Source organism: Macaca mulatta, chromosome X (assembly GCF_049350105.2).
Source record: "Macaca mulatta isolate MMU2019108-1 chromosome X, T2T-MMU8v2.0, whole genome shotgun sequence".
In the NCBI taxonomy this organism is placed as follows: Eukaryota; Metazoa; Chordata; class Mammalia; order Primates; family Cercopithecidae; genus Macaca; species Macaca mulatta.
In genome coordinates, this window is record NC_133426.1 from 109992062 (window position 1) to 110004289 (window position 12228).

The 12228-nt window shown below is 38.6% G+C and overlaps 1 protein-coding gene and 1 long non-coding RNA gene across 4 annotated transcripts; one reads left to right on the plus strand and one right to left on the minus strand.

Annotated features, from left to right (window-relative positions):
• Window positions 1–2974: 2974 nt before the first annotated feature.
• On the minus strand, window positions 2975–7260 carry LOC144338720 (uncharacterized). The gene is made up of 3 exons (XR_013413044.1): window positions 6900–7260; window positions 6300–6365; window positions 2975–5637 (listed from the first exon to the last, which is right to left on the minus strand). It is a non-coding gene; the product is annotated as an uncharacterized LOC144338720 (long non-coding RNA).
• Window positions 7261–7356: 96 nt separating this feature from the next.
• TCEAL9 (transcription elongation factor A like 9) lies at window positions 7357–9363 on the plus strand. 3 transcript variants are annotated; one of them, NM_001260827.1, is given in 3 exon segments: window positions 7357–7487; window positions 7974–8041; window positions 8496–9363. In NM_001260827.1, a coding segment is annotated over 1 exon segment (318 nt). In that variant the 5' UTR covers window positions 7357–7487; window positions 7974–8041; window positions 8496–8568; the 3' UTR covers window positions 8887–9363.
• The last annotated feature ends 2865 nt before the right edge of the window (window positions 9364–12228 follow it).

Genomic DNA, 12228 nt, shown 5'->3' on the forward strand with positions numbered 1-12228 from the left:
GAGGCAGCGTTTTTCTTGGGGTTATTGTCATTTTACAATTATTGTGGACTTATCTCTTTCCCCTGTTCTAACCTCCCCCCAAACGGCTCCTTCACCCCACCTTCTCTCCCAGTAGTCATTATTTTTCCTCTGAGCCTCTTACCTGCACATAAATGGCCAAGAAGGTGCGTATAAAGAAAGGAGGCTGGGAGTGGAAGTAGAACATTTTCTTCTGTGTATCCTTCTGTTCCAGTGTTTAATTTAAAATGCTTTCTTTTTACATTGAAGAATACAATACTTAACACATTTTGAAGATGGGGGAATGGGCATTTATCCCAAAAGTTCTCTTTTCATTGGGGTGCCTTGTTATTTGGCTAAATTGTCATATATCAGATTAAAATGTTTTTAATCAGCTACAAAAGGAATCACAAACTTTTAAAATATGCCAATTGTTCACAACCTTTAAAAGGTACTCTTTAGGGAGAAAAATAATTTACAATAATAAATAAGATTTTCTACTAAGTAAAAAATTCTTCATAATTTGGTTGTGTTTATATTTATCAGTTAGAAAATGTGTCTGATACTTCCCAAATAGCTTAAAAAAACAAGATAGCAAGTTTGAAATTTAAAACCTACATTTTCCTAAAATTAATCAACATGTTATGTGTTTGATAAATTAATCCCTGGAGAGCCTGTCAACCTTAAATAATGAGATTCAGAAAACATGATTAAGTACAGAGTTTATTCAAGCGCAAAGCTTGAGTATAGCCACCCTGAAACACCAGCTCCAAACAAATGGAATCAGTGTTCCAAAGTGGAAAAATTAAGGTTTCACTTATATAGGCAGAGACAGAGAAATTTTAGCAGGGTTGCATTTTCCATGCAAGACCTGTGCATATGCTGCAGCTATTTATTTTTCCATGAGGAGGGGTAGTGATCTCAGGGAGTCTTATCTCTGGTGCCATTTTGTCTTAATTATTTACAGGGGGGAAAAAAAGGCAGAAGTTGCAGCTTCATGCCCTGTGACTCAAGCTGCATAGCCACATTCCTCTCAAGGCTCAGAATAATTTAAAATTCCAGCAGCTTTAAGTTTGAATTATTTAATTTCACAAGCCTAACAAGTGTCTTGTTTTTATCCGATTATAGAAAAATGATCTCCTATCTTTCCCACTTATGGAAGTGTTTAATTTTCACAACTAACTAGTATGGTTTTGTTCTGTTAAAGGAATGCAGCCTGCTAGGCCTCTCACCTCTGGCCTCCTTCCCTCCAGGAAACTCAGGAGGAGGCTGGCCTTGCGGTAGGGTCACTGCCTGCCAATCCATCCCCACCCAAGTAGCCCCTCAGCTAGGTTTAAGACAATGTCCCAGGAACTCTCACTCACTGACCGTATTACTTAGCCTAGACCAGGTGTTCTCAACTAGGAATGTCTGTGGACCATTTGAAATTCTATGCAGGTTTGTGCATGTTTAGGGTTGGTGGGGTACACGCACTTTTGTGGGAAGAGGGTTTGTACCTTAGGAAGCTGGGAAAGCCTGATACATGAGCAGGGTGAAATTATGAGGAAGCTGAAGCCATGAGGTCTCCTCGGTGACACAGGAGGAGAAGGATGAATGAGGATAAAAGGAGAGACTGAGAACAACTGAGCCAAGGTAGTGACAGAGCACTGCAGCGCTCAGGTCCTGCTCTTAGACGTCCATTAGGAATTTACTGTCTATTCTCAGTTTCCCTTGAGATCATAATCTTCTCTACTGCCTCATAGATTCTCACCGTAAATCCTACCTCAACTAAACTAGTCTAAATCTCTGTTCCTTATGACTAGTGAGACTATCTAAAAGATTGGTTACCTGTAATAAAATGTTCCTAAAAGTGAACAAACTACTAGTACACATAGTTACAAACAGCATGAAAACTTGTGAAAGGGCTTCAATAGAGTGTTGACCAAAGAAGACACATATATGGGGAATAAGTATAAATTATTCAGCCTCCCTAGGAGTCAAAATGGACAAATTAAAACTTCAAGGCACTCATTCACCTGTGAAATTGGTGAATATTTTTTTAAAAATCATACCATCCATTTTATATGAGTTCATTCACATGGACTGTCAGTACATGTGTAAATTGGTTAAATTACCTTGCAGGCCTTCTTGGTAGTACACATAAAAATAAATAAGATGTTTCAGATTTTTAGACCCAGCAATTTCACTTTTAGAAATTTTTCCTTAGGAAATAATTTTGGTTGTGTGCAAAGATTTTGGGTAAGGTTTGAGTTATAATAGCAAAAACATAGAGGCAGCCTAAATATTAAACAACTGGTAGATAAATTCCTGTTAATTTTAACATGATGAAGTACAGTATTTATTGGCATAGAAATATTTACATTGCATTGTTAGATAGAAAATATGTATAAAATAGTGTCCTGGTGTAAACAAATTTTGTATCTATGTATCTATTTATCTCTATATATTATATCTATATAATAATATATAATATGATTAATATAGCTATATAGTATACTATATATAATATGTAATATATTTATCTCTACACACACACACACACACACACACACACACACACATATATAATCTCCTCCATCCCATTCACAAGCAGAGCAGTGAAAACTGGCCTCTCCTCCTCTCTCCCTTCTTCCTTATTCTGGAATACATATATTTCAATTTTAAAATTGTATATATATATGTGTGTGTGTGTTTTATATATATTATTTACATAAAATTAAATGCCCATATATACAGTGAAGAGTGAAAAAAGTCTAGGTTATCTTAAAACTATGTATTTCATTGTTCCATGTACGTAATTCAAGTAAACTATAGAAAATTTGGAAAATACACAAGAATTATAGACATGAAAGGTTTTAGAAGTCTCTATTCCCATAAAATTAAATGGGAGTTTAATTTTAAGTTTAAATATTTTGATTTTTTCCCCACTAACATTATAACTTATATTAATATGCTATGAAGTAGGTAAGTTTGACTAGGTAGGATTCTACCTTATATGCTGACTTTAGAATCCATCCTTGGCTTAAGATGCAACTCCACTGCACTAACACATTCAGTGATAATTGAGAGGAAATCTACAGAAAGGACATAAGGGTTTAGATTGACAATATGTAGTGATTGCCTAATTAATATTTGTGAAATCAATAAGTGGATGAAATGTATATTTGAGAGCCACCAAATAAATGAAATTGACTGTACATTATTGAGGGTTTCCTTCCTTCTGTATGTATTTTTAAGTATAACCGGGATAGTTTTATATACATTATTTATAACCTGCTTTTAAATAATAGTTATTTTCTTTATTTGCAAAAAATAAAACATTTTTACTGGAAAAAAGTAAGGGAACTATAGATACATGCCACATGTCAAGCAGAGCCAGAAAAACAATCCTTTCTGTTTCTATTCATACATATTTTTTAAAGAATTGAATTGGCAACTAAGAATACTATTTTATAATCTGTTTAAACTATTATATTATCTCCATAAGTATTACTTTTTCTAGCAAAAATATTTCTCTAGAAAATATTTTCATCAGGTCAAATTTAAGAAAGAGATGCCTCCTTCCCCATGTTAATAATTTAGTACTACACCTTGACCATCTCAAACTTGATTGGAGGAAGGGATAGTCAGAGGAACGGGAAGAGAGCCTCATTTCTAATGCATACTAGTTACAAACATGTAGTCCTTAGAAGAGGTCAGCGGAGCAAGGGAAGGAAATGTGAGGGATTCAACCATTGTAAGGATCTCAAGACTCAAACAGGTAGTGGAGGCACTTAATTCAGACCCTGTTCAGCTACAGAGAAGTATATATATAAAATATGTGCCATAAAATAAGATCATACTATTTGCAGGCATTTCCTTACTGTAGAAGTCAAACATGCCCCCTGAGAAAATGTGGAAGAGTCTACAATGAAGTAAAAAAAAGAATATATAAATCCATAAGCCCACCAACCACCCAATCATACCTAATTCTAATACTGTTACTGTTAGTAATCTGCTTTTCCTTTACATACCATTATAAAAATTTTCATTTCAATAGATACATGGCTGTCTAATATTTGTCAGTTATTTTATTTCTTCATTTTTCAATTTTATCTCAATCATTTTTCTGAATATTAGTAATTGATATATTACTTATTATATATTTATTTATTATTATATTTTAAGTTCTAGGGTACATGTGCACAACGTGCAGGTTTGTTAACGTAGGTATACATGTGCCATGTTGGTTTGCTGCACCCATCAACTCGTCATTTACATTAGGTATATCTCTTAATGCTATCCCTCCCCCAGGCCCCCAACCCCCGACAGGCCCTGGTGTGTGATGTTCCCCACCCTGTGTCCAAGTGTTCTCATTGTTCAATTCCCACCTATGAGTGAGAACATGAGGTGTTTGGTTTTCTGATCTTGCAATAGTTTGCTGAGAATGATGGTTTCCAGCTTCATCCATGTCCCTACAAAGGACATGAACTCATCCTTTTTTATGGCTGCATAGTATTCCATGATGTGTATGTGCCACGTTTTCTTAATCCAGTCTATCATTGATGGACATTTGGGTTGGTTCCAAGTCTTTGCTATTGCGAATAGTGCTGCAATAAACATATGTGTTCATGTGTCTTTATAGCAGCATGATTTATAATCCTCTGGGTATATGCCCAGTAATGGAATCACTGGGTCAAGTGGTGTTTCTAGTTCCAGATCCTTGAGGAATTGCCACACTGTCTTCCACAATGGTTGAACTAATTTACACTCCCACCAACAGTGTAAAAGCATCCCTATTTCTCCACATCCTCTCCAGCATGTTGTTTCCTGACTTTTTAATGATCATCATTCTAACTGGTGTGAGATGGTATCTCATTGTGGTTTTGATTTGCATTTCTCTGATGACCAGTGATGATAAGCATTTTTTCATGTGTCTGTTGGCTGCACAAATGTCTTCTTTTGAGAAGTGTCTGTTCATATCCTTTGCCTACTTTTTTTGATGGGGTTGTTTTTTTCTTGTAAATTTATTTGTAGATTCTGGATATTAGCCCTTTGTCAGATGGGTAGATTGCAAAAATTTTCTTCCATTCTGTAGGTTGCCTGTTCACTCTGATGGTAGTTTCTTTTGCTGTGCAGAAGCTCTTTAGTTTAATTAGGTCCCATTTGTCTATTTTGGCTTGGTGTTTTAGTCATGAAGTCCCTGCCCATGCCTATGTCCTGAATGGTATTGCCTAGGTTTTCTTCTAGGGTTTTTATGGTTTTAACATTTAAGTCTTTAATACATCTTGAATTAATGTTTATAACTTATTAGTAATTTAAATATATAAATACAACACTTAGAAAATAAAAGTTCTCTTTATATGAAATACACATTCTCAAGTATATCCTATGATAATCGCTCAGGATATATTCATCTGCATTTCTAATGATATAAAAATACAGTAAGACCCTGAAACAACTTGAGTTTGGATATAACATGATTGGTGATAGCAGGTGGGGAGAGAGTAAAATGGATGGATGATATTTAAGTCCAAGTGCTCAGTAAAGAATTGTTTGTGGCAACAAATCACAGCTGAGTCCTTGACGAATTTGGGCTGTGCAGCCAGCTAGCCAAATAGACTCACATCAGTCATTCCATCTATCTCTCAGTTACATAACCTGGAATTTTATAGAATGAATTTGTGGACTTCACTTATCATGTTATCTTGGAATTTAATTATATACTCATATTTTAAATACACAAAATAAATATATGTCTACTGTTACAAAAATGTACTACCACATATAAAATTAACTTTCAATTTGTCTGTTTTGTTTAACAATATACATTGAAAATTTTTTTCATGTGAGTAAATGTAACTCCACATCATTTTTTCATCAATGTATAATGAAAAAACTTTATAAACTCTATATGAATGATCAAACTTTTCTTAAACCGATTTCCTTTTAGAAACATATAAGTTTTTGGCTCTTTAAAAAAACACTATTACCACAACTACTACAATGACCATATTTGGCATAGGAGTATTAATGTATGATAAATTTCTAGAAGAGAAACTGATGTGTCCAAAAGCACATATCTTTCAAAGTTTGATATTGCCAAAATGACTTCCAAAAATGTTGTATTACTTAATATTCTCACAGTACATGTGAATATTTGTTTTACCATATCCTCAACTCTGAATATAATAAATATTTGTATTTTCTAATTGTATAGATGAAAAATTAACTCATTTTTATTTTCAATAGATCTCAATTCGATGAGCATATGCTATTATTCCCTTCTGTCAGATGAGGAAACTCAGGCTCACAATGCGTACCTGACAATTGATTAACTGATGATTCTTCAGGCAGCACAGCTTCCTGGTAACACCACCATGAGGACTCTGGAATCAAACATTACTCTTTTAAAAAAAATTTTGAATCATCTTCCTCACAAATGTGTAATATAACAACAGCTTTCACTTTAAAAGCACTTACTATATGCCAGGCACTATTCTAAGCACTGTACATATATTAACTCATGTCATTAAAGTAATTTTGTCTTTGTATTTTCTGACTATAAAAAGATAAAAGTTGCCCAATTCAGTGGCTCAGGCCTGTAATTCCAGCCCTTTGGGAGGTTGAGGCAGGAGGATCACTTGACCCCAGGAGTTGGAGACCAGCTTGGGGAACATAGACCTTGTCTCTACAAAAAAATTAAAAGACTAGCTGGGCATAGTGGCACACACCTGTAGTCCCAGATACTTGGGAGTCTGAGGCGAGAGGATCGCTCGTGTTAAGGAGTTTGAGGCTGCGGTGAGCTGTGATTGCGCCACTGCAACCCAGCCTGGGCAACAGAGTGAGACTCTGTCTCAAAAAAAAAAAAAAAAAAAAGAAAGAAAGAAGAAAGAAAAAAGAGAGAGAAAGATTAAAGTTACCTTTAAAAAAAGAATATAGAAGTATGAAGAATAAACAGTAAAAATTGCATTAAAACATCTCACTCTTGTTCCAGGGTCTTTTGTTGTTGTTTCACAACTGCTGCCAAGCCCACCCTGCTCCACAACAGCTAAGAACCAGATTGCAGAGGAAATGGAGGCTAGGGGAGGGACGACTGATGGAGGAGTTATCCTGGGAGCGGAAGACTGGAAGAGACAATTCTCGAAAGAAGTAGAAAAGTTCAATAGCTCCAGAAAAAGAGGTAGCCCCTCCCTAGTAATCAGAGTCAAGCAAATAACATTTTTCCCTCCGGGATAGGAAACAACAGAAAAGACTGACAGGGCCAAATGTGTAAGTGGGGGGCGGGGAGGGAGCAGAGGGTGGGCCCACTTCTGCCGCGCTTTTGGTGGGAGTGGAAATTAGGGACCCGAGCTCACTGGTGACGTAGATCTCATGTGACCAGGAGTCGACGTGTGCAGAAGTCCTGGTAGTCTGGTCCTTGTTCCCGTCTGGATACCAGCTTCCTTCAGCAGTGCAGGCGGTGGTCCCTGAGGCTAGTGGAAGGAGTGAAACTTGCGGGAATTTTGCAGGTTGGTGTCAATGTAGGTGTTGACTGGGGATTTCTAGGGTGGGGGGGCTTAAGGCAGAGACTTGTGGGAGTGCCAGTCAGGTCCGTCTCTCCACCCTCCACCTCCAGGTCTACAGGAACTGATGACCCTTGGGAAAGGGACTAGGGGTCCTAGGAGAAGAACAAGTAGACCTGTGATAGTTTAAAAATAATCGTCCTCTGCTATCTAATCCTGCTTTCTGGACCCCCACCCTCCTCCCGAACCCGCCTCAGTCTTAAAGATAGTTTGGAAATAATCTGCTTTCTCACTCTTTGTTTGATGGGAAAAACGAAGTGACTTGCATGCACTGTGGATAGGGGGTGAACTGGAGGAAACAAAAGGTGGGAAACTTTCCATATTCGAAACCCTAAAGGAGGAAAGCTACGTGTGTCAGTCTCTGGCGCTGGTCGGCCCACCAAGCGCTCGCCCCACCCCCACCGTCCCCTCCCGTTTCCCGTTTGTCTGCAGGTCTGTTGTTTCTAGCAAGACCCAAAGCTAGAAAAGGAGGAGGAAGAAACTGACCCGATCAGTGCCAGGTAGGTGAGAGGAATATTATAAAGTCTCCTGGGGTGGAGACAAAGGTTGTAAGCTCCACTGTTCCTGCCGGCTCCCTTCCACCCCACCCCTTTCCCCTCTTCTTTTCTCTCCCCCTTCTCCTTTCCCCTCTTCCTCTGCCTGCCAGCCAGCCACCTTTCTCTTTTCTGGCGTGGTCCCTGTGTTAGGCCCTATGGGGGAAAAAGGATTGGGGAGGGCTGGGAGGCGGAAAGAAGGGCCTTGGAAAAGGTTAGAGGGAAGGACAGGAGAAGTGAGGAGGTGGAAAGTGGAGGTAAGAGGAGTGGGGATAGTGAAGCTCTGATTGCTGACTGGGCTTCTTAGTGGAAGATATTTTATAACAGTCTGAATAAAAAAAAATTAAATGCTGAGACCTCTGTCCACAACACCTGTCCACTCACCAAGTCTTTAACTTACTGTCTTCTTTTTGCTTTCTAGAAGTTATTGTATTCCAAGAAGAATAAGCAAAAAAATAAAAGAAGGAAGGAAGGAAGAGAGGTAGAGATACAAGATGAAATCCTGTCAAAAAATTGAAGGAAAACCAGAAAATGAGAGTGAACCAAAGCATGAGGAAGAGCCAAAGCCTGAGGAAAAGCCAGAGGAGGAGGAGGAGAAGCTAGAGGAGGAGGCCAAAGCAAAAGGAACTTTTAGAGAAAGGCTGATTCAATCTCTCCAGGAGTTTAAAGAAGATATACACAACAGGCATTTAAGCAATGAAGATATGTTTAGAGAAGTGGATGAAATAGACGAGATAAGGAGAGTCAGAAACAAACTTATAGTGATGCGTTGGAAGGTTAATCGAAACCACCCTTACCCCTATTTAATGTAGTTTACCTTGATTTTTATCTGATATTAACAATACCATATAGCTTGCTTTTTATTAGCATTTCCTGATATTCCTTTGTCCATATTTCTACTTATAACCTGTTGCTATTAATGGTTTTAGATGTATCTCTTGTTATCTGCATCTCATTGTTTATTGTATTTTGAACCAATCTACAAGTCTCTGTCTTTTAATAAAAGAACTTTACTCATTTGTAAAAAAGAGGTTCTTGGTAGGATATAAAATGGAAAAAAGGCTAAGTAATATGTGAATATCATATTTTTGAAAGGTAAAAAGTACATTTGTATATTACATATATGGACATAACTTGTGAAGGATGAAAGAAAGTATAGCCTCTCGGTGGTGGGATTATGAATGATTTTTCTCCTTTTGCTTATTTGTATTTTCTATATTCCTAAAATTAACACACATTATTATTGCTAGAATAATAAAAGCTTTATAACAAAAAGAAGCAACAAGCAGCACTTACTAGTTTATTTCAAAACGTATTGGGGCATTTAATATTTGTTGACAGAATTTTAGAAGCAAATGTGAACTTCAAAGCAACTCCAGACCACTTAGCTAGAATAATAAATTTTACATATTTTCTCATCTTTAAAATAAAGAAAATAATCTCACAAGGATCTGGTGAGGGCCAAATAAGGTAATGACTGTGAGCTATGTTTGACAGAGTTTTGTTCCCATTCCCAACTCCATAAGAGATTAATTTCAGGGATTTGGAAGGGTGGAGAAAGTAGTTCTTATCTGTGATTAAGAACAAACCCAAGGCTGGGTGGCTCACACCTCTAATCCCAACACTTTGGGAGGCTGAGGTGGGCGGATCACGAGGTCGGGAGATTGAGACCATCCTGGCTAACATGGTGAAACCTCATCTCTACTAAAAATACAAAAAATGAGCCAGGCACGGTGGCGGGCGCCTGTAGTCGCAGCTACTTGGGAGACTGAGGCAGGAGAATGGTGTGAACCCAGGAGGCGGAGCTTGCAGTGAGCCAAGATCACGCCACTGCACTCCAGCCTGGGTGACAGAGCAAGACTCTGTCTCAAAAAAAGAAAAAAAGAACTGTGAGCTGGGTGCCACCTTTATGTTCATTTCCTGGTATGCCTGCCCAGCTTCTCATGCCCTTGCCCTTGATACTACCATATATACTGCGTTTCCTGCCCCTTCTGCTGAGTCCTGCACCTTCAGGCCCCTACCACTGTGAATGTGCTAGAATTCTCAAGTAGTGAAGCCCAGCATATTTCTTTGGCACCCCCAGTAAGCTTAGTTTCCAGACTGACCTTTAGAGAAGTTAGGAGATTGCCCATCTCTTCAATTTAGATAGACACTTATGCAGTGCCACATGAGTCATGATGTCTTATAGATATCTTGGCAACTTTGGGATTTTAACTTTCTACCCATAAGGCTCAGACATGATAAGTCCATCTGGGAGTTGGACTAGAAGACAAATCTGAGTAACAGACATTATGCTTTACTCAGAATTGCTGCCGTGGATCTGAAGACTACCATTTTATCTTCCTGACTCCTATTTCCTTAGGACAAATGATTTCTCCCAGAAGACTGGTGGTGGGCCCTCCTCATCTGTTCAACAGATATCTCTAGACTTGTATAAATTTTGAAGGAAAATTCAAGTCAGATTTTGGAATAACCCCACCCCTGGCTGGAAATATATGAAAGTGCTGTATAGGCCTTATTATGTGTCTATATCTACATATCTCTATCTGTCTGTCTGTCTGTCTATCTATCTATCTATCTATCATCTATCTATCGTCTTTCTTTCTTTTTTTTTTTTTTTTTTGAGGTGGAGTCTTACTCTGTCTCCCAGGCTGGAGTGCAGTGGCACGATCTCAGCTTACCACAACCTCCGCCTCCCAGATTCAAACGATTCTTGTGTCTCGCCTCCCGAGTAGCTGGGATTACAAACATGCACCACCACACCTGGCAAATTTTTGTTTTTTGTATTTTTAGTAGAGACGGGGTTTCACCATGTTGACCAGGCTGGTCTCAAACTCCTGACCTCAAGTGATCCACCCACCTCTGCCTCCCAAAGTGCTGGGATTACAGGCATGAGCCACCGCGCCCAGCCTATCTTTCTTTCTTTACAAAAGGCCCACTATTGTGCCTGTCATGTGTCATTTTCCTCTGTGATGCCATTTTGGGAACTCTTCATGTCTTCAGACCATTCTTCAAGGTGATGGCAGCCTAATGGTTGCTGGTAGGGCTGCAGTTCATGTTGGAGTGAGATAAGGTTCCAGGCTCACTGCCAGTTTTACAAAACAGAATCAATCCATCCCCTTGGCCCTCAGAGGGGTTGCACTTAGGAAGGATGTGGAAAGGCTCACTCAAGCCACACTCCTCTCTAGGATAGGCCTGACTTTGTCTTCTCTGCTAGGCACAAGGCCCTCCTCAGCTGATAGCTTGCCTGTCCTGAACAGACATACCTGGAGAAAAACAACTATCCTTTTTGCAGATCAGAGCACTAGACTTCCTTTCTCCCTTTCTTTCCTTCACAAGGAGGTTTGATGAGGACTTTTTTATAAGGAAGAAGATAAGATCTCAAAATTCACTAATAGAAACTTTGTCCCAGACATGACTGCTCTGCATGTAATCAGATAACTTGTGGTTAAAGTCAGAGTCTGGTGGTAGGGGGAAATGATTTTAGACAGTACACAAGTCTTTTAAATTGTGGTGTCCATGTATTTATTTGAACATGTATGAATGAATACTTTCTGTTTAAAGCAAATGATGATAGTTTAGATTTAGGGTGGCATTATAAAGTTTGTTTTTCAAAAAAGTATTCAAATCAAATAAGTGAGTAAATTTGAAGAAGAACATTGTTAGAACACAGTATTAATAGTGTAGGTGGCACATACTTAGGGCAAAAAAACATCCTGGTGGGAAACATTGCCCCAGCATGGGCATAATAACTTTAGGGATAATAACTGGAAACACCTATCAAGAACCGTGCAGGATTTGAAATTTTACCCTGCGTATAAGCTAACAACTGAGCCTACTCTCATTTAATGGATGCTGGCAGAAGACTCGAGACTCCTGGGTCGAAATCAAATGACATTATCACAGCAGCAGCAGTAGCCAGAGCTTCATGTTGGTTTGTATTAGTTCCTTATTGTTCCCAAGTTTCATGGGGTGGCATAGGACCGGTGATTGATACCTCAACATGCAGCGCATTGCATCATAGGAAGGAAACCTTGAGTTTGGGGTATTCAATGCTTTCACAGCAGAAACAAGCCTACTCTTTGTTCAGGGAAAGACGTTATCTTATCGCTCAAGGTTGCTTGTTGCAAACACAACTATGAAAAATGGTCTGC

Coding starts and splice junctions, on each gene's coding strand:
- TCEAL9 (XM_015127869.3), top strand. CDS start 8,569: ATGAAATCCTGTCAAAAAATTGAAGGAAAACCAGAAAATGAGAGTGAA.